This window comes from Somniosus microcephalus, chromosome 2 (assembly GCF_052327205.1).
Source record: "Somniosus microcephalus isolate GS21.2 chromosome 2, FLI_Smic_1.0, whole genome shotgun sequence".
In the NCBI taxonomy this organism is placed as follows: Eukaryota; Metazoa; Chordata; class Chondrichthyes; order Squaliformes; family Somniosidae; genus Somniosus; species Somniosus microcephalus.
Window position 1 is genome coordinate 343,316,540 of NC_140988.1, and position 26,754 is coordinate 343,343,293.

Sequence of the window (26,754 nt, forward strand, 5' to 3'; positions counted from 1 at the left end):
TAACAGTACCATAACACTCATTTAACAATTAAATATCAAACTAATTACAATTAACACTTTTAACATACAACGTTAGCTGAAAATAGTCCATTTATAGATTCAGTCTTTGGGGAGGCTTCCTGATCCTTTCTGGATAGCGCCTTTCCCGAGTGTCTCGCTCTTGGTGCGGAGGCGATTCTGGCACCCTGTCGTCGGTTGGGTCATCAGCTTCCAATGCTACTGTTTCTGGGGTAGATGCGACCTGTACGTCGGGTTCCTCACCAGGTACGTATGGGCGAGGCATGGGGTTGACTTGTTCCTGTGACTCTCGGATCTGGTCAGCATGGCGTCTCACGATGCTCTCCCCAACATCCACTGTGTACATTAGTGGGCCCTGCCGTGTGCATATCGTTCCTGGCTGCCATTTTTCTGTTCGGTAGTCGCAGGCCAAGACTGGTTGCCCTACAATGAAGCTCCTTGTTGGCTTCTCATGGATGTGCTGGAATTGCTTACTCTCAACATCTCTTCGTACGTTTGGTCTGAGCAAATCCAGGCGAGATCTTAACCTTCGGTTAAAGAACATCATGGCCGGGGCCTGGTTGGTGACTGCATGTGTCGCACATGCAGTAGGCGAACAGGAAATTGTCCACCTTATGCTGCAGCGGAATGTTGTCATTGTACATAGCCTTTATTGCCTTCTTAAAGGTTTGTACGAACCTCTCAGCCAATCCATTTGTGGCTGGATGGTACGGGGCGGATGTGTAATGCCTTACCCCATTCTTCTGCATAAACCTCCGGAACTCTTCGGACACAAACTGTGGTCCGTTGTCGGAGCAAATCTGTTCTGGCAAGCTGTTCCTGGCAAAAATGGTCCATAGGACTGCAATAGTTTTCTCCGTGGTGGTGGAGGACATTTTGATGACCTCAGGCCATTTCGAGTGCGCATCCACGGCTATTAAAAACATTGAGTCCATGAATGGACCAGCAAAATCAATATGCACCCGTTGCCATGGAGATGAGGGCCACTCCCATGGGTGTAGAGGGGCATGTGGTGGTGCATTTTGGGCTTTCTGGCATCCTGAGCAGCTCTTGGTCAGGTCCTCGATTTGTTTATCGATTCCCGGCCACCACACATAAGCCCTGGCTAGGCTTTTCATTTTTACCCCTCCCAGATGACCCTCATGAAGCTCATTGAGCACTCTATCCCTTAACTTGGGTGGAATTACCACTCGGGATCCACACATCAAGGTCCCCCGGCACACTGACAGTTGTTCTCTTCTTGTCGAGAATGCTGGCAACAGTGAGTTGCCATGTGCTGGCCATCCCTTCACCGTCAAATCATATACCCGAGACAGTGTCGGGTCATTTCGGGTCTCCTATTCTATTCGAGCGTTAGTTACTGGTAGGTATTCAACTATAGTCAAATGAAATATTTTGACAGGATCCACTGCTGGTGCTTCCTCCGCAGTAGGCAGTGGCAGGTGTGATAGCCCATCAGCATTTCCATGCTGTTTCGTGCCCTTATATTCAATCTCATAGTGGTACGCCCCTAGAAAGAGTGACCATCTTTGTAGTCGTTGCGCAGTCATCACCGGAACGCCCTTCTTCGGATTAAAAATGGAGACAAGAGGCTGGTGGTCAGTCAGCAAGGTGAATTTCTGCCCGTGCAGATAGTGATTGAACTTTTTCACTCCCCACACTAGGCTGAGGGCCTCCCTGTCAATCTGGGCATAGTTATGCACAGCTGAGGTTAATGATCGTGACGCAAAGGCTATTGGCCTCTCTGAGCCGTCCGAGAATTTGTGCGATAGCACCGCTCCAATGCCGTAGGGTGACGCATCACATGCCAACCGAATTGGTAGTGCTGGGTTGAAATGGACCAATACCTCTTTCGATGTGATTAGTGTTTTGCTCTTCTGGAAAGCTCGTTTACATTCGTCACTCCACTTCCATGGCACTCCAGTTTGCAGCAGGGTGTTCAGTGGGTGTAGTATTGTAGACAAATTTGGCAAGAACTTATGGTAGTAGTTTACCAGCCCAAGGAACGACCTCAGTTGTGACACGTTTTCCGGTGCTGGAGCCTTGACTACTGCCTCAATCTTTTCTGGGGACTTATGTAACCCCTCTTTATCAATAACGTGGCCACAATACGAGATCTGTTTTTTAAAAAACTCGCATTTGGGGCGGTTAGCTCGGAGCCCATATTCCTTCAATCTAGTGAGCACCTGCTCCAGGTTGGCGAGGTGATCACTCATTTTCGCCCGTGACCAGGATGTCGTCCAAATAACACTGGGTCCCTGGGATCCCTTGCAGGACTTGTTCCATTGCCCTTTGCCAAATAGCTGGAGCTGATGCTACCCCGAATACCAGCCGGTTGTATTGGTAGAGACCTTTATGGGTGTTGATTGTGAGGTATTTTTTTGATGCTTCTTCTACCTCCATTTGCAGATACGCCTGGGCCAGATCAATCTTAGTGAAGCGTTTCCCTCCAGATAGCGAGGTGAAAATGTCTTCAATCCGCGGAAGTGGATATTGCATGGTGTGAAGGACTGGGTTCACTGTTACCTTAAAGTCCCCACAGATGCGAACCTTCCTTGGTTCCCCAGGCGTGCTGCTCAACGACTTTTTCATCACAGGAACGATGGGTGTAGCCCACTCGCTCCAGTCTACCTCGGACAGTACTCCTGAATGTTCCAAACTCTCCAGCTCTGCTTCGACGGCTGGGCGGATCGCATAAGGTATCGGTCTGGCCTTAAAAAATTTTGGCCTTGCATTTTCTTCAATTTTAATTGTTGCTGTCATGCCTTTTCGTGTTCCAAGTCCTTGCTGGAACACTTCTTGCGCATCGGTTAGGATCTTTGACAGTCGCCCAGGTGTGACGTCGTCATCCTTTTTGGCAGCCACAGTCAGTGCTTGTATGGAATGCCAATCCAGCTGTATTTTCCGGATCCATTCACGTCCCAGTAATGGTGGTCCTCCATCTTGCAATACATACAGGTCTAGTTTTGGTGTTTCCTTACCGTTATATATAACGGTCACCCTTATTTTTCCTTTGGGGTAGACTTTTTGCCCCGTGTAAGTCTTCAAAATAGTTTTTGTGTCTCTCAAGGGTATGTGTGAGAATAGCCGCTCGTAGTCACAGAATCACAGAAACCCCACAGTGCAGATAGAGGCCATTTCGGCCCATCGAGCCTGCACCGACACATATCCCACCTGATCCCCATAACCCCTACACCAACACATATCCCACCCTATCCCCGTAACCCCACGTATTTAATCCCCCTAGCAGTAAGGTTCAATTTATCATAGCCAATCAACCTAACCCGCACATCTTTTGGACTGTGGGAGGAAACCGGAGCACCCGGAGGAAACCCACGCAAACACGGGGAGAATGTGCAAACTCCACACAGACAATCACCCGAGCCGGATTCGAACCCGGGTCCCTGGCGCTGTGAGGCAACAGTGCTAACCACTATGTCCCGTCGGTTTATGACTGTTAGGGCTGATCCTGTGTCCAATTCCATTTTTACTTGGACTCCTGCTATCTTGAGAGTGACCCAAATGGTTCGGTGATCCTCCGTTTTGATCACATTATGTAGTTTCAGACAACTCAACTCCCTGTTTTCAGAGTCAGTATCACTCTTTTGTTCGTCTGAACTATTCTCCGTCACCTTATGTACCTTCTTGTACTTTTCTTTTGGAGATTTCTTATTGCTGGTTTTCTTTCCCGACCTGCAGACTCGTGCTATGTGTCCTACTTTTCCACACTGTCTGCACACTTTGTCTTTGAACCAGCAATCGTTGTGGTCGTGTGTTGTTCTGCCGCAGCGATAGCACTTCTCTGTTCTGTATGACATTTCGTTTGTGCCATATTCTTGCGGTCTCTGTTGTATCTCTGCAGCGCCCCATGCTGCTGCTTCATATGATACCGCAATGCTGAAAGCCTTGTCCAGCGTAAGGTCCTTTTCAGATAAAAGCCGTTTCTGGGTTCCTTCACTTTGAAGCCCACAAACAAACTTGTCCCTTAAGGTATCTGCCAGTCCCGTTCCAAACTGGCAGTGTTTCGATAGTTTGCACAGTTCTGTTAAATATTCAGCATTGCTTTCATCCTTATGCTGGTTCCGTTTGTGAAACTTGCATCTTTCTGCTATCAGCAGCGGTGTGGGGTTTAAATGTTCCTGTAGTATCGTCACTATGTCTCCAAAACTCTTTTCCACTGGCTTCGCTGGGGTTACTAGATTTCGTAATAAGCCATACGTCTTTGCACCCATTAAATTTAACAATACCGGTGCTTTCTTGTCATCTGACACCTCATTTGCCTTGCAGTATACCTCTATTCGTTCGACATATGTAGTCCAATCTTCGACTACATTGTCAAATGCAGTGATACTGCCACTCTTCGGCATTTTGGGTGTGGTTTACAATGGCTTAAAATGGCATCTCCCGCGCTTTCCTTCCTCCCCCGCTGCTGCCAACGCCGCTCTCGGCGGTCCTCGTGGCAATGGCGGCACCCTGTAGGTTTCGCGCGCTTCTCCTGTGCTGCTGCCAACGCCGCTCTGGGTGGTCCTCGTGGCAATGGCGATCCCTCGCAGGTTTCTGCGCGTCTCTCTCCCTCTCCTCAATGCTGCTCGGCCCCTGAACACCGGCTGCGCCCTGTGCACTCTGCCCTCTCTCTCTCCCGTCGACGCTGCTCGGCCCTTTGCTGTGCCGCTCGGTCGGGCTCTAGCCCGCCGCTGTCTGGGAAGGGTCTGCGCACTACCTGTTGCCAGCCCGTTTCGCTGGACCACCGCGACTGGAAAGCCAAGCCTGGCTCTCAACAGCCTCCCCCGCTATTCTCGAGTCTCTGCTGGATGACTGGCCGGTTGTCCGTGGTTGACGCCTGTGTCTCTGGCCTTGACCTCCAATTTACTAGTCTCCAGGAACGAATCCCTGGGAGGTGATGCAGAGTTGCAGGTAGGATCGAATTTGCCTCGTCGCCAATGTTGTGTCCATCAGTAGTAAGACACAGACTGCAGGAGAATGGTACAAAAGGTGTTTACTCAACGTGGCTCACTCTGGAACTGCCTGTACAGATTACTACTCAGTGCTATATACAGGTGTGGCCACTGCCGGTACTACAGTATACATGAGCTGTAAAAAGTAGTTCCCCCCCTTAAAGGTATATACATTACAGAGGGTAGCTAATGTTACCCCGCTATTCAAAAAAGGTGGTGGAGAGAAAACGGGGAATTACAGACATTGGTAGTGGGGAAAATGCTGGAGTCCATCATAAAAGATGTAATAGCAGAGCACTTGGAAAACAGTGACAGGATCGGACAAAGTCAACATGGATTTACAAAAGGTAAATCATGCTTGACTAATCTACTGGAATTTTTTGAGGATGTAACTGGTAAAATAGATAAGGGAGAACCAGTGGATGTTGTGTATTTGGATTTTCAAAAGGCTTTCGATAAGGTCCCGCATAAGAGATTAGCGTGTAAAGTTAAGGCACATGGGATTGGGGGCAAGGTATTGACTTGGATAGAGAACTGGTTGGCTGACAGAAAGCAAAGATTTGGAATAAATGTTTTTTTTTTCCAAGTGGCAGGCAGTGACTAGTGGGGTACCGCAGGGATCGGTCCTTGGACCCCAGCTATTCACAATATATATTAATGATCTAAATGAGGGAACTAGATGTAATATCTCCAAGTTTGCAGACGACACAAAGCTGGGTGAGCGTGTGTGCTGTGAGGAGGATGCCAAGAAACTCCAGTATGATTTGGACAGGTTGGTTGATTGGGCAGAAGCATGGCAGATGCAATATAACGTGGATAAATGCGAGGTTATCCACTTTGGTGTCAAAAACAGGAAGGCAGATTATTATCTGAATGGCAATAGATTGGGAGAAGGGGAAGTGCAACGAGACCTGTGTGTCCTTGTGCACCAGTCGCTGAAGGTAAGCATGCAGGTGCAGCAGGCGGGTAAGAAGGCAAATGGTATGGTCATAGTTATACAGCACAGAAAGAGGCCCTTCGGCCCATCGCGTCCGCACCGGCCATCAATCCCTGTCTAATCTAATCCCATTTTCCAGCATTTGGTCCGTAGCCTTGTATGCTATGACATTTCAAGTGCTCATCCAAATGCTTCTTGAATGTTGTGAGGGTTCCTGCCTCTACCACTTTTTCAGGCAGTGAGTTCCAGATTCCAACCACCCTCTGGGTGAAAAAGTTTTTCCTCAAATCCCCTCTAAACCTCCTGCCCCTTACCTTGAATCTATGCCCCCTTGTTATTGACCCCTCTACTAAGGGAAAAAGTTCCTTTCTATCTACCCTATCTATGCCCCTCATAATTTTGTACACCTCAATCAGGTCCCCCCTCAACCTTCTCTGCTCCAAGGAAAACAACCCCAGCCTGTCCAGTCTTTCTTCATAGCTGAAGCGCTCCAGCCCAGGTAACATCCTGGTGAATCTCCTTTGCACCCTCTCCAAAGCAATCACATCCTTCCTATCGTGTGGCGACCAGAACTGCACACAGTATTCCAGCTGTGGCCTAACCAGCGTTTTGTACAGCTCCATCATAACCTCCCTGCTCTTATATTCTATGCCTCGGCTAATGAAGGCAAGTATCCCATATGTCTTTTTAACTACCTTATCCACCTGTTCTGCTGCCTTCAGGGATCTATGAACATGCACACCAAGGGCCCTCTGATCCTTTGTCTTTCCTAGGGTCCTACCATTCATTGTGTATTTCCTTGCCTTGTTAATCCCTCCAAAATGCATCACCGCACACTTTTCAGGGTTAAATTCCATTTGCCACTGTTCCGCCCATCTGACCAAAGCATCTATATCATCATGCAGACTGAGGCTACCCTCCTCGCTATTTACCACCCCACCAATTTTCGTGTCATCTGCAAACTTACTGATCATACCTTTTACATTCACATCCAAATCATTAATGTAGACCACAAACAGCAAGGGACCCAGCACCGATCCCTGCGGTACCCCACTGGACACAGGCTTCCAGTCACAAAAACAAACTTCGACCATCACCCTCTGCCTTCTGCCACTAAGCCAGTTTTGGATCCAATGTGCCAAGGCACCCTGGATCCCATGGGCTCTTACCTTCCTGACCAGTCTCCTATGCGGGACTTTATCGAAAGCCTTACTGAAATCCATGTATACCACATCCACTGCACTACCCTCATCCACACACCTAGTCACCCCCTCGAAAAATTCAATCAAATTGGTCAGGCATGATCGTCCCTTGACAAAGCTATGCTGACTATCCCTGCCTCTCCAAGTGGAGACTAATTCTGTCCCTCAGAATTTTTTCCAATAATTTACCTACCACTGATGTTAGGCTCACTGGCCTGTAATTCCCTGGTTCATCCCTACTACCCTTCTTGAATAATTGTACTACATTAGCTGTTCTCCAGTCCTCTGGCACATCCCCTGTGGCCAGAGGTTCTGAAAATTTGTGTCAGAACCCCTGCAATCTCCTCCTTTGCCTCACACAGCAGCCTGGGATACATCTCATTCGGGCCTGGGGATTTATCCACTTTTAAGCCTGCTAAAACCGCTAGTACCTCCTCCCTCTCGATGCTAATATGTTCAAGTATATCACAGTCCCCCTGCCCAATTTCTATGTCTACATCGTCCTTCTCCATAGTAAACACAGATGCAAAAAATTCATTTAAAACCCCACCTACATCTTCTGGCTCCACACACAGATTGCCACTTTGGTCCCTAATGGGCCCTACTCTTTCCCTAGTTATCCTCTTTCCCTTAATATACTTATAATAAAACACCTTAGGATTTTCCTTTATTTTGCTCGCCAGTGTTATTTCATGGCCCCTCCTCGCTCTCCTAATTTCTTTTTTAAGTATCCCCCTGCACTTTTTATACTCCGCTCGGGCTTCCTCTGTCTTTAGTCCCTTGCGTGGTGTATGTGCCTTTAAGAGCAATTATGGTGTATGTGCCTTTAAGAGCCCCAGGTGTGCGTAATGCCGGTAATTGCCACTTGGGCTATATAAGCCTGTGTATTGTGTATATCCTTTAGAAACCCCCCCCCACCCCCCCACCCACACCCCCCCCACCCCACCCCCACCCCCACCCACCCCCACCCCCCCCCCACCCCCACCCCCACCCACCCACCCACCCCCCCCACCCACCCCCACCCCCACCCACCCACCCACCCCCCCCCCCCCACCCACCCCCACCCCCCACCCCACCCCCACCCCCCCCCCAGACTTGCTTAGTAAATACCTATGAACCAACTCCTGTCTTCAGTGTCTTTATCTACACACGGACACTACAGTGGCGACGAAGTGGAAACGGACTTACCTGCAATTCGGCAGCACCTCAAGGACATCGATTCCTCCAGCGTCCAGAAGACTCAAGGAAGTAAGAGAAACTGTGGTTTCACCAGCTGGCCAAGCTGGTGACAGGTACTGCGCTAATCCTTCCTGGGCGTCAGGCTGGAGCTCCAGCGGCGGGCTCTACAGCTGAGACAGGCAGCGAAATCGGAGGCAAGCAATAACGGACTGGGAGGGTGCACTCGAGAGACGGCCGGCGCGGCAAGCAGGTCAGCGTTTAGACCTCCGTCGGGAACGAGTCTCCAACAGTGAATAAACGGAAACCACAGTAAAACAGCATTGTTATCGGTAGCAGCGGCGGGAAAGCGCCATATCGTTGCTACAGAGAGAAAAAAAAGCGCGGGAAGCGCCATATCTTTTCTGAAATGCCTAAATCTGGTAATATTGAGGCTTTTGATGGCGAAATAGAAGATTGGACCACATACGTGGAAAGAGTAGAGGTTTATTGCACTGCAAATGGAATAACAGATGAAAAAGAAGCTTCAGTACTTCTGAACTTAATGGGCGCGAAGACATACGGGCTGTTACGAAATTTAATCAGCTCCAGCTATCTGGCAAAGAGCTATGGAGCAAGTCCTGCAAGGGATTCCGGGGACTCAATGCTACCTAGACGACATCCTTGTAACAGGAGAAAACGACAACGAGCACCTTGCCAATTTGGAGCAGGTGCTCACTAGGCTGAAAGAACGAGGCCTACGAGCAAATCACCCCAAGTGCGAATTTTTCCAAAATCAGATATCATATTGTGGCCACATAATTAATAAGGAAGGGTTGCATAAGTCACCTGAAAAAATTGAAGCAGTTATAAAAGCCCCAGCACCTGAAAATGTTTCACAATTAAGGTCATTTCTGGGATCAATAAATTACTATCATATATTTTTACCGAACTTATCAACTATTCTACACCCTCTTAATGATCTTCTACAGACAGGAGTGATTTGGAAATGGAACGAAGACTGTAAACGTGCCTTCCATAAATGTAAAGACTTAATCACATCCGAGAAAATTTTGGCTCATTACAACCCATCACTACCAATCAGACTGGCGTGCGATGCATCCCCTTACGGCATAGGAGCGGTATTGTCCCATAGATTCCCTGATGGCTCGGAACAGCCGATAGCTTTTGCGTCACGCTAATTGAACTCAGCTGAGCGTAACTATGCCCAGATAGACAGGGAAGCACTCAGCCTGGTATGGGGAGTGAAGAAATTCAACCATTGCCTACACGGACAAAAATTTACCTTGCTGACTGACCATCAACCCCTCATCTCCATATTCAACCCTAAAAAAGGTGTCCCCATTATGACGGCACAAAGACTACAGAGGTGGTCCCTTTTTCTAGGGGCACACCAATACAACATTGAATACAAAGGATCAAAACAGCATGGGAATGCTGACGGTTTATCACGCCTACCGTTGCCAATGATAGAAGAGGCACCTACAGTAGACCCAGTAGAGATATTCCACTCTACCATAGTGGAATGTCTACCGGTGACAAATTCTGCCATTGAAAGGGAGACAAGAAATGACCCTACTCTCTCACGGGTCTACGATTTAACAGTGAAGGGATGGCCAGCACATGGCAAACCACTGTTGCCAGCATTCTCGCAAAGAACAGCTGTCAGTGTGCCGAGGAACCTTGATGTGTGGATCCAGAGTGGTGATTCCACCCAAACTCCAGGATAAAGTGCTAAAGGAGCTTCACGAGGGGCATCTGGGTGGAGTGAAAATGAAGAACCTAGCTAGGGCGTTTGTATGGTGGCCAGGTATTGATGGAGACATCGAAGACATGACCAAGAGCTGCCTAGGATGCCAGAAGGTCCAAAATGCTCCGCCACAGGCCCCTCTACATCCATGGGAGTGGCCCTCATCTCCCTGGCAAAGGGTGCACATCGACTTTGCTGGTCCATTTATGGACTCAATGTTCTTAATCGCAGTTGATGCACACTCCAAGTGGCTGGAGGTAATAAAGATGTCCTCCACCACCACGGAAAAAACCATCACAGTATTAAGGACCATATTTGCCAGGAATGGGCTGCCGGAGCAGATATGTTCTGATAATGGACCGCAATTTGTGTCCGAAGAATTCAGAAAGTTCTTAAAGAACAATGGGGTAAAGCACTACACGTCCACCCCATACCATCCCGCCACCAATGGATTGGCTGAAAGGTTTGTCCAGGCCTTCAAGAAGGCCATCAAGGCCATGGGTAATGAAGACATAAAACTTCAGCACAAGGTGGATAACTTCTTATTTGCATATAGGAATGCAACGCATATGGTTACTAACCAAACTCCCGCCATGATGTTCTACAATAGAAACCTAAGATGCCGGCTGGATTTGGTCAAGCCCAACATCCGAAGGGACGTGGAGAACCGGCAGTTTCAAGGCATGAATGAAAGGCCAACTAGGGCCTTCCAGATAGGCCAACCGGTTTTGGCCCGGGACTACCGTACCGAGAAATGGCAGCCTGGACCTATCTGCACACGATTAGGACCACTGATGTATACCGTGGACATCGGAGACAGCATAATAAGGCGCCATGCTGACCAAATCATCAAGTCATCCGAAAAGGGACAACCTACACCACCACTCTATACATCTAACGATGAAGTAGAGATACCCATATCTACCTCCGATCCGGTGATACTGGAGCCCGATGAACCCGACACTGGCCTTCAAGCCGAATCAGCCTTGCCAGAAGAACCTACTACACCACCAGAAACTACTACACCCCCGAGGCGTTATCCGGACCGAGTCAGGAAGCCTCCTGAGAGACTAACTTATAATTAATTAACTACAGCAATGTATATTATTTTGCATATAACATGTAATTAATAATTACTTAAAATATGATGTACTAGTTAGCTAGAAGGGGAGGGATTGTGGTGTATGTGCCTTTAAGAGCAATTATGGTGTATGTGCCTTTAAGAGCCCCAGGTGTGCGTAATGCCGGTAATTGCCACTTGGGCTATATAAGCCTGTGTATTGTGTATATCCTTTAGAAACCCCCCCAGACTTGCTTAGTAAATACCTATGAACCAACTCCTGTCTTTAGTGTCTTTATCTACACACGGACACTACACCTTGTATCTGCCAAAAGCCCCCCTTTTTTTCCTAATCCATTTTCGTATATCCCTTGACATCTAAGGTTCCCTGGGCTTGTTGGGCCCACCCTTGACCTTTACGGGAAATTGTTGCCATGGTATCTTGGCCTTCGTAGCGAGAGGGTTTGCGTACAGGAACAAGGATGTCTTGCTGCAGTTGTACAGGGCCTTGGTGAGACCACATCTTGAGTATTGTGTGTAGTTTTGGTCGCCTTATCTGAGGAAGGATGTTCTTGCCATGGAGGGAGTGCAGCGAAGATTCACCAGACTGATACCTGGGATGGCAGGAATGACGTACGAGGAGAGATTGGGTCGATTGGGCTTATACTCGGAGTTTAGAAGAATGAGAGGGGATCTCATTGAAACTTATAAAATTCTGACAGGAATGGACAGACTAGATGCAGGAAGGATGTTCCCGATGGTCGTGGAGTGCAGAACCAGGGGTCACAGTCTAAGGATAAGGGGTAAGCCATTTAGGACAGAGATGAGGAGGAATTTCTTCACCCAGAGAGTGGTGAACCTGTGGAATTCTCTACCACAGAAGGCAGTAGAGGCCAATTCATTAAATATATTCAAGAAGGAGTTGGATATATTTCTTAAGGCTAAAGGGATCAAGGGATATGGGGAGAAAGCAGGGACAGGGTACTGAATTTGGATGATCAGCCATGATCTCATTGAATGGCAGAGCAGGCTCGAGGGGCCGAATGGCCTACTCCTGCTCCTATCTTCTATGTTTCTATGAATAAAACGTGCATCACAAATAGTAAAGAAACATCAATCTCTGAATCCTTTATTTAAGAAGTGAAGATTTAAAGTGTGTATTCAAATGCAATCAAATATAAAGAAAAGCTATATAGGTTGTAGTAAAGTTTAAATTGATTTGAATTGCTGGCAATAACAGTTGTTAATCAGTGCGGTTTGTTCACTCAATTAGACCAAAAAAAATACCATGAGTAAATGTGAAGTCCAAGCAGTTTTGTCTATTACATTATCAATCACAATGACCACAAATTACAATAACTACATACATTAAATACTTAATTCTTTACAAATGTAGCCATCTAATGTAAAAAAAATTGACATTTTAAATATTTAACAATAAATTACGTACACTGCAGAATTAAAAAAGATCACAATCAATAGAAAAAAGGCAGATTTCGCTGCTTGAAATCCCTGTTGCAAGAGACCTGAAAGTTACAGATAATAGTGTCCATTTTGGCACCTTTTGTTGGCCTTAATGCAATGCATAGTTGAACTGGTTTGCAAACTTCTCATGTTTTCTTTTGTCTACACAAGCCATTGCTTCGGAGACTCGTTTCATTGAGGTCCTGCAAAGACAAACAAAAAAAAACATGTGTATTGTTCGGACTTTTACAGTATGCTGGTAAGACGTTACTTATCTTGGGTGTCAAGTCTCTTCGCCGGGAGCAAGTGGAAGCCAAGCGCAAGGAGCGCACATCAACCCAAGTACCCCACCCACCCGCCCCTTCAACCACCGTCTGCCCCACCTGTGACAGAGACTGTAGGTCCCACACTGGACTCATCAGTCACCTGCGAACTCATTTTTAATGTGGAAGCAAGTCATCCTCAGTTCAGAGGGACTGCCTAAGAAGAAGACGACTTATCTTGGTTAACACACCACCATCATAGTTGTTACAGCTCTCACCCACTCTTACAGCTGCAAAGAAGACACCATCAAGACCCAACAGCTGCAACAGAACAAGTTAAATAGCTACTGCAGTATTCCTTTGTAGGGGTTTCATGTCAATTTAAAAAACATTTACATTATGCTATATTTGACGTCCTTCAGTTTGTTTTAATTTCATAAAATAACCCTTGGGCAAATGCCACAAAAATGATAGGAGTCCATTACACGGAAAGTTCCTGATCTTGTTCAGGCCTTTAGGGAGAAGTAATGCACAGTGGCAACCAATGTTCCCTTTAATTTTTTGGGGGCGCACGGCCTCTTTAAGGGGCTGCGTCGCACATTCAAAATACCGCACATATGCATTTTGTTCCTATTTAAAAGCCGGTGAGCCGGCTGCGCGGGAGCTGCAGAATGCTACACAGCCACGCGGCTGAAAAGGAACATTGGTGGCAACATATTTCTGAGAACTAAGGAGAAAATGGAGGGAGAGTCAAGCATCGCTTTCACACCTCTTCGAGGCCAGTTAGAAAAGAACACTGGCATAGAAATGGGAGAAGCATATTGAAATTCTGCATTCCATTGATTCAAAGACGGCGACAAAATGATTTACAAATACATATTTCAGTAGAGTCCTACTGATAAACTGGGGGAGTGGGAAGAGTATGCAGGCTAAAGATAAAAAGGGTGACATGAATCTTGTCATTCATGTGGAAATGACTTATGAAATAATACTGGGCAGCCTGCTGGTGGCGCTGTCCAGGGAGAGTATAAATACTCGGGCATGGACCCAGCTTGCGGAGAACATTCTTTAACAGGAACTAGTGAAGGACACAACTAGACTTCCATGTTGTAAAACAGTTGATTAAAGCTTTGTTTAACGCTTAGACCAAGTGCCTAGTAGTTTTCTTACGTCAAAGGGTATAATTCAACCTCGGCGTGGGCTCAAAATGGGCAATCGTGGATCGGCCGCCCGTTATACATCCTGCCCAGTTTTCCTTTCCATTGACTGCAATGGATGGCAGATTGAGCAGGGTGTATAATGGGCGGCTGATCTGCTATGGAAGGAAAAATTGGGTGGGGTGTATAACGGGTGGCTGATACACTACCGCCTTTTTTGTGGCCCTACCGAAGTTGAATTTTACCCTCAACAGATCGATGTTTGGGGTCCCAAGGATAAAAAATGAAAGTGCTGAAGCAAGGCAACAGGCGTGGATATTTTAGCATCATCGGTCACTCCTATAAATGGACTTTATATTCTTTATGAACCGGGGTGCCCCTTTTCCTACACAACATCATGGTAAATGATAGCAAGACCCAAGGGTTGTAACAGAGAACCCTTATTCTGTTCACCCGCTACAGGAATATATCACACGCCAGCACAAGAATTCTTCTCCATCTCCAAAAGTACTAACTTGAGACACAGGCTCTGGACCAACAAGTAGCTTTATTTACATAAGGCAGATGAATAAACAATAACCAATATAACAGTGAAATACACATTCCTGTATACTCCGCCAAATCTTCTTAACAATCTACTTTTGGAAATCCACTGATTAGCTATAAGAGAAGGCAACAAAATAATTTATATCAATACACAGGATCCCAATCACATTATCACAAGATAAAGATAGAAAAGGAAGGTAATTTGGCCCATCTCATCATTGACAAACAATTCAGTGAAAGACAGCCGATTAATAGTACATTAGCACAAGGTGACATTCTTGCACCTTGGCTTGAATGACCACTCACTTGGTTGGGAAATAATGAACAGTACAAAAGCCAAAGGGAAAATACTGCGGATGCTGGAAATCTGAAATATAACCAGAAACGCTGGAAATACTCAGCGGGTCTGGCAGCATCTGTGGAGAGAGTACAAAAGTCAAGCAGCTCGAATGGGCCTCTGAAGAAGGCCTAAGTCAGGTACAGGGTAGCAACTGATGCACTGAATTCAGGTCACAATTAACCAATATGTGGTTATACAGCAATAGATTCAAGTAAAACTTTTCATTTGTACTTCATCCCTTTGCATATATTTGTCTTTTTAATGATATATGGGCAGATGGTTTTCGAGGTTTCTTCCTTGACCAGCATGTTGTACAATCAGCCCATTTAACACATACTCTCTCTCTCTTTTGGCTCTTTGCTCCTATAACTGTACACTTACCACATTGAATAGTATCTGTTACTTAATGCACAAAATTATTTTACAATGCCATTGCACAAACCCAACCTAATTCCACTAAGTATGCAGCTGACAGTATGTAATTTAATTTTCAACCTCGCTGTCTTTTTCCCAGTTTCTTCCCCCTCTCCTTCCCTGCATGAATTTTTTTTTTTTGTAAGGCTCTCTCTTCCTTCCTGACCAGTTTACCTTTCTTAATACACCCCTCTACCCCCATTCCCTTTTCATTTTACAGCGCACACATTGGCCCAGTAATTCCTCTCCCAACGCGTGAGTACGGACGGGGTACTCACGCGTGTGCCCGGAGGAATTGCCGGTTTTCAGCATGCACAGCGCATGCGGGGAAAACCGGCATTTCCTCTCCTCTGACCCAAGGGGTTAAGAGGCTGAACGCGTGCGACTACACAGGCAGCGCGTGCGACTTGGATTTCCTTTATTTTTAGAGAGTTGCGCATGTGTAAAGGCCTCCGTCTTTTACGCATTGAAAAACCACACGTAAGTACTTAGTTTTACAGGTAAGTGGTCTATTAATACAATTTATTAAAAATAATAAACCTGTGGAAATTTTTTTAAAGAATTTACAGTAAGGTAAGTTTAATTTTAGCCCCGATTTTTTATATAATAATTTTTTTCAAATTTTAAAATTGTTAAAAATAGTTTTTTACAGTTATTTATGGTTCATTTAAGTAGAGCAATGTTTTTTTTAATTTTCTTTCAAGTTTAAGTAGTGTTTTGGAGCCAGGAGTTTTCATGAGTTTGACAGCTCTCACTATCAAACTCATGAATGAACTTTTGCAACCTCCCATTGGTTGCCCTGTGCTCACATGATCCCAGCCGGCTCATCGCACTAAGTACGCCGCTGGGTCACGCACGCACAGCGCGGCAGGGCCTCAAGCGGGCCAGTGAGAGGAAATGCAATGCGGGCCAGGATTGAAATGTCAGCGCGCCGGGTAAGTGCACATCGGGGGCTTGCACGCGTGGCAAGCTCCCGATCCTAATTTCAGGGCCAATGTGAAAATTGGTGGATCCTTTATAAGCAACCTCCAACAGATTGCAGCATCAACAGTATCGGCTCAGAACGTATCCCCATTTCTGTGCAAATAGAATACCATACAAAATCTTTTACTAGACAATAAAAAGCAACTAATTTAATTAAATAGGAACAGGAGTAGGCCATTCAGCCCCTCGAGCTTGTTCCACCGTTCAATTAGATCATGGCTGATCTATCCCTTAACTCCATCTACAGTGCAGATTCATCAGAATGATACCTGGGTGAAAGGGTTAAATCCCCTTACTTTGATTTTAAAAGAAAGCAAATAATAAGAAAAGACAATTTGGTAAGATCAAACCTGCACCTTCCACAAGCCTTGTGAAATCTGCTCCAGATCAAGATAATGTCCTAATTGAAAGCTGTACACAATTATTTATTGATCCCAAAAGACAACCAAATAAAATTACAGAGTATTTGTCCATCTTCACTAATCAGCTCTGGTCTCCCGCTTCTCTCCTCACATAACTAACCAGTTACCAAAATGTGTGAAATATATTCTACAGCGTTTATGGAGAGCAGAGTTCTTCAACATTTTCTACAAAAGGCTTTCACTTAGTAGACTCCTATGGCTGAGTTCACACTTCAAGTGTTCAGGGTCCTTTTCCTAGAGATCTTTACACGTGCCTTCATGCCTCGCTTCTGTAATTTTAATTTATATTTGCACGGAAAATGTAAACAAAGTCATTTTTGCTTAATAAGTGATAGAAACTGTCCATGCCTGCCTTTAAAATTGAAAGGGACAATCAGTATTCAAAAGGTTTAATAGCCTTCATGCAAATGGCATCAATGAATTTGGTTTTAATCAACTGCCTTTATTTTAATGGGATTTTTAAAAAAATGTTCACACCCAATCCCTCAAACTGATCTATAGCAACACAAAACATGCTTATTATTGTAGCTCTGGTTCGTTTAGGAATGATTAGTTTAAACAAAACTGTACAATAAATGCCCAAAAGGAAAAGCCTGAATTTAATAAAAATTGCAATAACTCAAATGCGAGTGTCTGAACACTGATTTCCCCTGCAGCAGTTACAGAAGAGATCAATACTTTAAGCTATGTAATACCTTGAAAATACTTTCTGTTAATAAAAGCACAGCAGGACACTGTGTACATTTAACAGTATCATTTCTATCTCCAAGACCTGTGAAATTAGGAAACAGCAGAGCTGCAGCCCAAATATCTAATTCTTAAGAGGAGTCTTTAGCACTAATTCAGTGGCCTTGACATGTCCTGGTGTGTAATGTTAAGTCTGGCATCAGCATCACTGCGCTGTGTGGTGCTGTAAATGAAATGATATCCATCTCTTTCCTGTGCAACCATTCACTAAATTCTATTGACAGGAACAGCAGGATTTTATTACTTGTAAAATTCAAGTTTTTTCTTTCCTTGTGGCAAAAAGGGCAGAAGGTTAATTAACCCTCTAAGTACTCCAGAATATTTTTGTCCAGGACATGAAAATGTTGCATTTCATAGATCATTTATATTGTGCATATTTTGTGTGGTTTGGTTTCGGAGTGACGTAAATGTAATGGGAAGTAGCCAGCAACTGATATAAATGACCAGTTAATCTGTTTATGGTGATGTTGGTTGAAGGATAAATGATCAGAAGAACTCTTGCCCCTTTTCCAAATGGTGCCCTTTTTCAAATCCGCCTGAACAGGCAGATGGGGCTTTGGTTTAACTAAAAGACTGCACCTCCAACAACGCAGCACTCCCTCAGTACTTGCACTGAAATGTCAGCCTAGATTATTTCATAATTTCCAAGTTTGCAGGTGACATGAAACTCGGAAATATAGTAAACAGTGAGGAGGATAGTAACAAAATTCAGGAGGGCGTAGACAGACTGGCGAAATGGGAAAGACACATGGCAGATTAAATTTAACGCAGAGAAGTGTGAAGTGATTCATTCTGGTAGGAAGAATGAGGAGAGGCTATATAAACGGAATGGTACAATTTTAAAAGGGGTGCAGGAACATAGAGACCTGGGTGTGTACGTACACAAATCATTGAAGGTGGCAGGACAAGTTGAGAAGGCTGTTAGAAAGGCATACAGGATCCATAGCTTTATAGAGGCATACAGTACAAAAGCAAGGAAGTTATGCCGAACCTTTATAAAACACCGGTTAGGCCCCAGCTGGAGTACTGTGGCCAATTCTGGGAACCACACTTTAGGAAAGATGTCAAAGCCTTAGAAAGGGTGCAGAGGAGATTTGCCAGAATGGTACCAAGGATGGAAGACTTCAATTACGTGGAGAGACTAGAGAAACTGGGGTTGTTCTCTTTAGAGCTGAGAAGGTTAAGAGGAGATTTGGTATAGGTGTTCAAAATTATGAAGGGTTTTGATAGAGTAAATAAGGACAAACTGTTTCTAGTGGCAGAAAGGTCGTTAACCAGAGGACACCGATTTAAGGTAATTAGCAAAAAAAAGAGGCGACATAAGGATTTATTTTTAACAGTGTGTTATGATGATCTGAAATGCACTGCTGAAAGGGTGGTGAAAGCAGATTCAATAATATGTTTCAAAAGGGAATTGGATAAATACTTGAAGGGGAAAAATTTGCAGGGTTATGAAGAAAGAGCAGGGGAGTGGGACTAATTGGATAGCTCTACCAAAGAGCCGGCACAGGCACGATGGGCCGAATGGCCTCCTTCTGTGCTGTATCATTCTATGATCCTAGTTGCCAGAATACCTTGGAATCAAACTAGAAGCAAAAGAAAAAAATAATGTGTGTATATACTTCGGTATAACACATCAAAAACCAAATGATAAACTCACAATTTGGTAAAGAAATATAAATACTTTTAATTTAAAAAAATTAAAATTGCAAATTAAATGTCATAAAATGGTGTCTGAATGCACCATGGTAAATGTATTTGCTCCTGGTAAAAGTGATCATTCCTAAACTAACAGAAACAGAAGCACTTCAAAAAGAAAAGAATACTAAATAAAGTCCTTACTTGTTGAACACTCGTTTCTCCAGCCTTGATCGCGATGTATTACCCTGCTGTTTTAAATCAGTGAGATTTGGATACTTTTTCTTCTTTCCTTTTCCCTTTTTACCTTTTCCTTTTTGGTCACATTTCGAAGAACCAAGATCTACCCCTGTGGCAGCTTCAATCTCACGCATCAATTCTGGATCCCGCCAGTCTGTCAGAGAAGAAACACCTATGAATTTCCTACAGTATTGGGAGTGACTGTTACGTTTTTAGGTCATTTCTAACCACCTTATTCTAGATTATTTCGACCCCCTTTCATGTGCGAGTCCCAAGTTCTCATACCTTCAAGAGTTTCTATCCTTGCCTGAAGATCTAAGTAAGCGTTTGTACTTAGGAAGTGAACAGCAAACTTTGGCTGGTAATTGCCTTTACCAACAGGAGTTATTATATCCCTCTAAGATCTCATTCATGTTCTAAAGTGGTACAGCATTACATCAGACATCATTTTAAGTTTAAAATATCAGGTACATTTATTTTACAAAAGATAGCCAAGCACATAAGTCACAATCATAGAACAGTTATTTATTTACAGTAGATGTCTTTTCTTGTAATTCCTCAAGTAGATAAAATAATAAAAAGATCACACATCGAAGATTTATGCTAATTATTTGAAAGTAACTTTTTCTTGAATTTCCTACCACTGTTGGAGCCTAAAAGATGCGTGAGAACACCATCATCTCCAAGACACACACTATCCTGACTTGGAAGTATATCGCCGATCCTTCATCGTTGCTGGGTCAAAATCCTGGAACTCCCTCCCTAACAGCACTGTGGGAGCACCTTCACCACACGGACTGCAGCGGTTCAAGGCGGCGGCTCAAGAGCAACTAGGGATGGGCAATAAATGCTGGCCTTGCCTTTACGCCCATACCTTGAGAATAATTTTAAAAAATAATCTAATCTGTTTCTTGGAAATTGAAACAGCTCCCCCCCCCACCCCCCCCACCTTTCGGCAGTTTGAAAGTGACCAATTCCTTGTCTGAGATTTTCAAACTCACCCCTGTCCCCCCACCCTCCAATTCAGTCAGAATCGGTCTTTTATATTCCGGGAAAGAGTTACCAGGACTTCCTGGATTTTGAATATCCTGCTACTCAAATTTAAAGAATTGCCAGTCATATACAAACGGAACCAGATATACAGCATTTTCTTGAGTTGGATTATTCCTCTCCCCAGTCTGCAACTGGGGGTACGGTAGCATAGTGGTTATGTTACTGGAATAGTAATCCTGAGGCCTGGACTAATGATCCAGAGACGTGAGTTCACCACGGCAGCTGGGGAATTTAAATTCAGTTAAGTAAATAAATCTGAAATAAAAAAACTAGTATGGTGACCATGAAACTACCAGGTTGTCGTTAAAAACCCATCTGGTTCACTAATGTCCTTTAGGGAAGGAAATCTGCCGACCTTACCCGGTCTGGCCTATATGTGGCTCCACACCCACAGCAATGTGGTTGACTTTCAACTGTGCTCTGCTGTTCAAGAAGGCAGCACACCACAGGCAGCAAGAGATGGGCAATAAATGCCGGTCTTGCCAGCAACGCCCACATCCCATGAACAAATAAAACAAACTAACAAAACTTGTAACATTGCATTAAAATGAACTTGGTACAGAGATCTGAACTGCAGTTGTGTGTTGTTAAATTGCTTATATACTGTAACTAAATGTAAAGAAACAGCTACTAAATCAAAACTAGACCAACACTTTAACTAGATAAAAAATACCTACAAAGCAAAATAGTGTAGGTGCTGGAAATCTGAAAACACAAAAGTCTGGAAATATTCAGCAGGTCTGACAGCATCTGTGAGAAAACAGAAGTAAGTCAGTTGAGTTTCGGGTCTAAGATCCTTCCTCGGAACTGGGGAAAGAGTCTTGGACCTGACTGACGACTGACAAAAATACCTAATTTTTGACCCAGGAACCATCAAGCGATATTCAGAACCACCTTTAACTTCTCTACACCAGTATTCACGCTTACATAAAATCCAGGGATCACATACATCCTTCATAATTCATCCCCATATAAACCTTCCAGATTCCCTGTAGCTAGCATATCTCACCATCACAATATACAGCATGGTTTTAATGTGTGCTGCCTCTGGTATTATAAATTGGCATATTGTGGCAATGTTAATTAAATAGGCCAGCATTTATTACCCATCCCTAATTGCTCTTGAGAAGGTGGTGGTGAGCCACCTTCTTGAACCGCTGCAGTCTGCGAGGTGAAGGTACTCCCACAGTACTGTTAGGGAGGGAGTTCCAGGATTTTGACCCAGCAACAATGAAGGAACGGCGATATATTTTCAAGTCAGGATGGTGTGTGACTTGGAGGGAAATTTGGAGACGATGGTGCTCCTATGCGCCTGCTGCCCTTGTCCTTCTAGGTGGTAGAGTTCACAGGTTTGGGAGGTAAGTATATTTCAAAAAGTTACCTTGTTGATTGTGGCCTAACAGGCAGTCCAAAGGCCTGGTTTTCCTCCGGGCAAACCATTCCTGCAGTGGGGACCTCAAACATGCATTAAGCCCCTTATTTGCATATGCAAAGGGGCGAATGCCTGTTTCAGGCGTGGGGCACTTTACGAGGATTTTTCGCCCTTTCCCAATATGTCGGGCGGCGCACTTCCGGCCGGAAATGTGTGCGCACTTCCTGCCGGGCATATTGGACAAATGTTTGGACCCTAATGTCTAGTATCACCATTAAAAATTTCCAGTCAAATCATTTAAAAAGAAAAAGAGGCCCGGTAATTTTGCTGTGGTCCTATCGCTCTCCTGCCAAATCCCACAGGAAAATGATGTAAACAGCCATAAAAGTAATTTATCCGAGGGTTCTGCCCATCTTATGCCAGAGTTACAGTAGGAGACTAGTAGAAACCCGAAAGGATTTCAGGGCCAGAGTGACCTGTTTAAAACAGAACTGGCTGCAACGCTATATCTCAATGAACACAAAAACTCAACAGAAAATGTAGATTTCAGCAAGAAAGGAGTGATTTGATTTTGTTCTTCTTAAAATCTGCACTCAGAAAGATACTGTGATTCACATAGGGTTAAATCAGTGCTAAATGTCTTCTACAAATGGAGCTGGAGCAAGATAAGGGGAAGAGAAAGACAGAGGTTCCGTGAAGAAAGTTGATCCAAAAGCTTTATTTAATCTTGAAAAGAGATTAAATATAAAGTGACACAAGTCAAAAAATGAAACTATTAATCCATGATTAAGGCCAAAATAAAGCACAGTTAGACACAAGACCTTCCAATAACAACAAGGCGGTACCAGCTTAGAGCTCCATGAATGGGACACTTGTATAAATACGGCAAAAAATACTGGGGCCCAGTCAGTATGAAATGAGCATTTCAACAAAATGAAGGACCAATTTAAAAGCCTTTGAAAAGAAATCAATAGAGTGCCAAGGAAGAACAGTCTTTAGAGCCTTGATGGACCCTAAAGCTCTTCATATAGTGTTGCTGACTTTACTGATGGTGAAAAAAATTACACAGTTTGGGAAGAAAAATCAATACTGTAGTTAGTAAAGAGATGCTATTTCACATCTGACTGGCCAGCGGCCTGCCTTCCCGCGGTTGTCCTGATACCTGTTTGTTAACAAGTCACTAAAGGCTGAAAGACCAGATATTCTTGAGTACTGACACAAAAAATAGGTACTTAATTTGCTCCTATGTGCGAACCATTGGAAAGGATGAAAGCTACAGATTAGCGGGTCACTGTGCTTTATCATCGATTCATAGTATCAAGACCTAGTCATCATTATGTGGGGCATCTGCGTTACATTTAAGGTTTTATGTAAACACTGCAAACTAGGAAAGAGTCAAGTGATTTAGAAAGGATCAGACTGCAGGAAGCACCATTGTTCTATGCACATTTTCTGCTGTCATTCCCAAATAGATTGTAATACTGTTATGTCTATGTTCATTCACTGTGTCAAACAGTATTTGGGATTCAATCTATTTTAAAATGGAACACTGAACACTTCAAACTGCTGAATTCCGACTGAATTCCAGATTCAAAGCCTGGAGGTAGCAGAGCAGCCACAGTTAACATCACAGATTACACACATGGCCATCAGCTTGGTTTTAAATGCACACTTGTTAGAATTACAAATCAAAATCTGGGATATGCACAGCACAAAACTGAAATTATTTGATTGGTGCAGAATGATGTACATCACATCAAATGCCTAACAGGTGGCCCCTACATTCAGTGATGGATCTGGTCAAAAGCACAAAATGTGTTGGAGACTGTGTTTTATCCTTTTGCATCACATTTACATACGCCTGCTTGCATACGGGCAGGGTAGTCGAGCTAACAGGATGAACCCTTAAGAAAATAGTTGGGAAGTGGAGACAGAATGTAATGTGACCCCCCAATAGCTGTTTGCTCCCTTCAACTCCCAAATCTGCTGATAAATCATTAAGCCTAGGCTTAAGACTAAAAAAATGCATCATCAACTATTGCGATAAACACACACTATGCATTTTAAGACCTTTTATATCTGAATAATAACTTTTGGTTTTCCTTTTGTAAAAAAAATGAATTTCCACCGTTGTAAAATTTTGGCAGCACTCAATCTGTGTTTCTGATTTTGCATGAAATTGGCTGCAACGTTTGTCCACATAGCACTTCAAAGCAAAATTTATTGCCCGTGAAACACCTTTGGACATTCTGAGAACGAGAAAAGGAAGGCAACTTCTTTCCTTTATTCTCACTGCCCTGCTAGTCCCTCTATGTTTCTCCTAGTTCGCCTTTGTATTAATCTATAATATCACAGCGAGTCTGCGACTGAAATAGGGGCGCTATCCCTATCAATTTATGCAAAGACCACAATAACACCTCAAATTTGATTCTTCTGGTGCCTCAATCTCACTCACAATTTTACTTTAATTGTGTCAGAGTCCCAAATATATTTCACCAGATCATGTTTTTTGTTGCTGTTCCATGATGTTGATAAAGTGCTACACAATAGACCTGTTGTGAAAATTAAGATGCATGGTATTAACGGAAATGTAGTTAGATTTACCATAACTAATGACGGAGCTCGAAAAAAAGACCTGTTCTGTCACTTTTTGTAAAGTCTTCGATTTAAGTAACTTGGTTTAAACTGCAGAATTGAGGGTGAACTCCCTCCCTGTTCAGAGACAACTATTCCTTTTCCTGCACAATGCAGCAGTGATAACATAACTCAGATTTATATTCTACAATGAGCCTGAATTTACTCATACATACATTCAAAAATCATCTTTTTACCTCGTATATATTAGCTCACTGACAAATATACATGAAAAAAAATGACACTGCCATACCAGCTTGCTCTTCCTGCTTTCTCCGTTCTTCTTGCTCCAGTCTTTGAATATCTTCTGGATCCACAGGATTTCCTTGCTCATCCCTTGGGATAATCTTTCCATGGAATGGGCACTATACAGTGTATATACAAAAAAAGAGATACAATGAGCAGAGTGTTACATACAGTATAAAAGAAAATCAATCTCTTTACCGGTGGGTTCCGTGAGAGGTTTGTCATTTGTGTAGCAATAGCTGCTCTGGATTTCTGTCTAACCACATCTTCTAATGTGGCTCCATGTTTGGTCTACATCAACAACTTGCATTTATATAGTGCCTTTAACACAGTAAAACGTCCAAGGTGCTTTACTGGAGTGTTATCAGACAAACTTTGACACCCAGCTGCATAGAGATATTGGGACCGGTGACCAAAAGCTTGATCAAAGAGGTCGGTTTTAAGGAGCGGCTTAAATGAGGAGATAGTAGAGAGGTGGAGAGGTTTAGACGGGGAATTCCAGAGCTTAGGACCCAGGCAGCTGAAGGCACGGCCGTCAATGTTGAAGCGAAGGAAATCGGGCCAGAATTGGAGGAGCGCAGAGATCTCGGAGGGTTGTAGGTGTAAGGTTCGCAAAATTCTGCAGATTCCCTCAAACCAAGATTATCCCAAAGAAGAGATTACTGTTTAAAAGAATATTGAGCCAAAAGGGGGCTTAAAGTTAAAACCCCAGGATTTTGGTTATTTTAAAAAGGACATGTCCAGGCCTGTGGAAGGCTGCGACAAAAGAGTTGGGATGGGCCCCTGTAAAACAAAGAGTTTGAGTATTGGCCTAGGCCAAATTGTCTGGGAATGTTCTGGACCGTCTCAGTCATTCCACATAAATGACAATAGGCATACGGAAGGACAGTTCCTGCCAAAATTACAGAGCCATCAAGAATATGAATAATACAGTACATGCCACTGATCAACAAAAGGGACCCTGACCCCAGCAGGAAAAGACAAAACTCACTAATCAGACCAAAGATTAAACAGCCATTAAACGCTAATTTAGGTTTCGACGGACCATCCCGAAACTAGTTTACACCAACTTAAGTCAATTAAAAATAGATGGGACCAGCTCAGAACCTGTTAAAGAATTTAAAACTATTAAAGTTAACGAGCCCGCCAAAATTAACAATGGGCCGGAGAAGATTTGGCGGGCAGATAAGCAAGGCCTCAAACGGTATAATTGGGGCCTGCTTTTTCAGTTGACACTACTCCTTCTTCTCTTCATCATCATCACCACACATCAGCTTCGGGACAATCAATCCACGGAAGGACAACAGAAGGAGAACGGAAAGGAATCGTGGCAACCAAAGGCCCCAAGAAACAAACAACCAACAATATTACCAACAACTAGGTAATATTGGGCCACCGCGACCAACAAGAAACCAACCTGGAAGAAACTGAAGATTCGCAAGTTTGTTTCCACTCTACAAGCTATCCTGACTTACCCCTGGGTAAGATTTGATGAAAAAGACTCTAAACCCTATACCTAACCAAAGGAAATTGGGTACTTACCCGATAGATCCAATACGCACCCGACCGCATCAATGGACACGCGAAGACTGCAAACCCAACGCAGGTGAAGTCTTCTACCACGTCCGGGGTACGGCAGGCCCCCAACCGCCAGACCTAAGAGAACCCCGAAATCGCGAACCTTTACAACTGTCAAGAAAGTCGTTTGGTGAGCATTTCCCTGGTCCTCTGGAATCCAACCTAGTTAGTGTAGTTGGATTGGGAGGGGTGAAGTATTTTGTCTATTGTCATTCTCCCTCGTATATTCCAAAGTGTTCCCCCTTTTAGAGTGATAAGATTATTGTGTTGTGTATATTTTCTTGTCCCAAATAAAAATCCAAGTTCTTTTCACCAACTCAGTTGTCTGTTGCAATTTCATTACAACCCCCAAATAAGTCCAAAGTCTAGAACCAAGGGAGTGGGAGCGATTCGAACCGCTCAGGAGTCAGAGGCAAAGCTGACCACACACACACCACCCCTTACATAGGACTGGAGGAGGTTACAGCAACAGGCCATTGTCTGGTGAATTGTCTGCCATATTTTCTCCCAGTTATTCAATGCCGGACAGATGGACAGAGATGTTCAGTACAGGAAACT

General features: G+C 44.1%; 1 protein-coding gene across 3 annotated transcripts in view; it reads right to left on the reverse strand.

Annotated features, from left to right (window-relative positions):
* Positions 1–12,201: 12,201 nt before the first annotated feature.
* Positions 12,202–26,754, reverse strand: part of uvssa (UV-stimulated scaffold protein A) — a 110,056-nt gene continuing 95,503 nt past the window's right edge. For 2 of the 3 annotated variants that reach the window (XM_085975456.1, XM_085975453.1), the window contains 3 exons: positions 24,626–24,737; positions 19,278–19,467; positions 12,202–12,765 (listed from right to left, as the gene is read on the reverse strand). In XM_085975456.1, the coding sequence (XP_085831582.1) occupies positions 12,672–12,765; positions 19,278–19,467; positions 24,626–24,737 (396 nt within the window). In that variant the 3' untranslated portion in view covers positions 12,202–12,671. Of the gene's footprint in view, positions 12,766–14,510; positions 14,643–19,277; positions 19,468–24,625; positions 24,738–26,754 lie in introns of those variants that run through there. The other variant, XM_085975455.1, reaches the window with a different exon arrangement.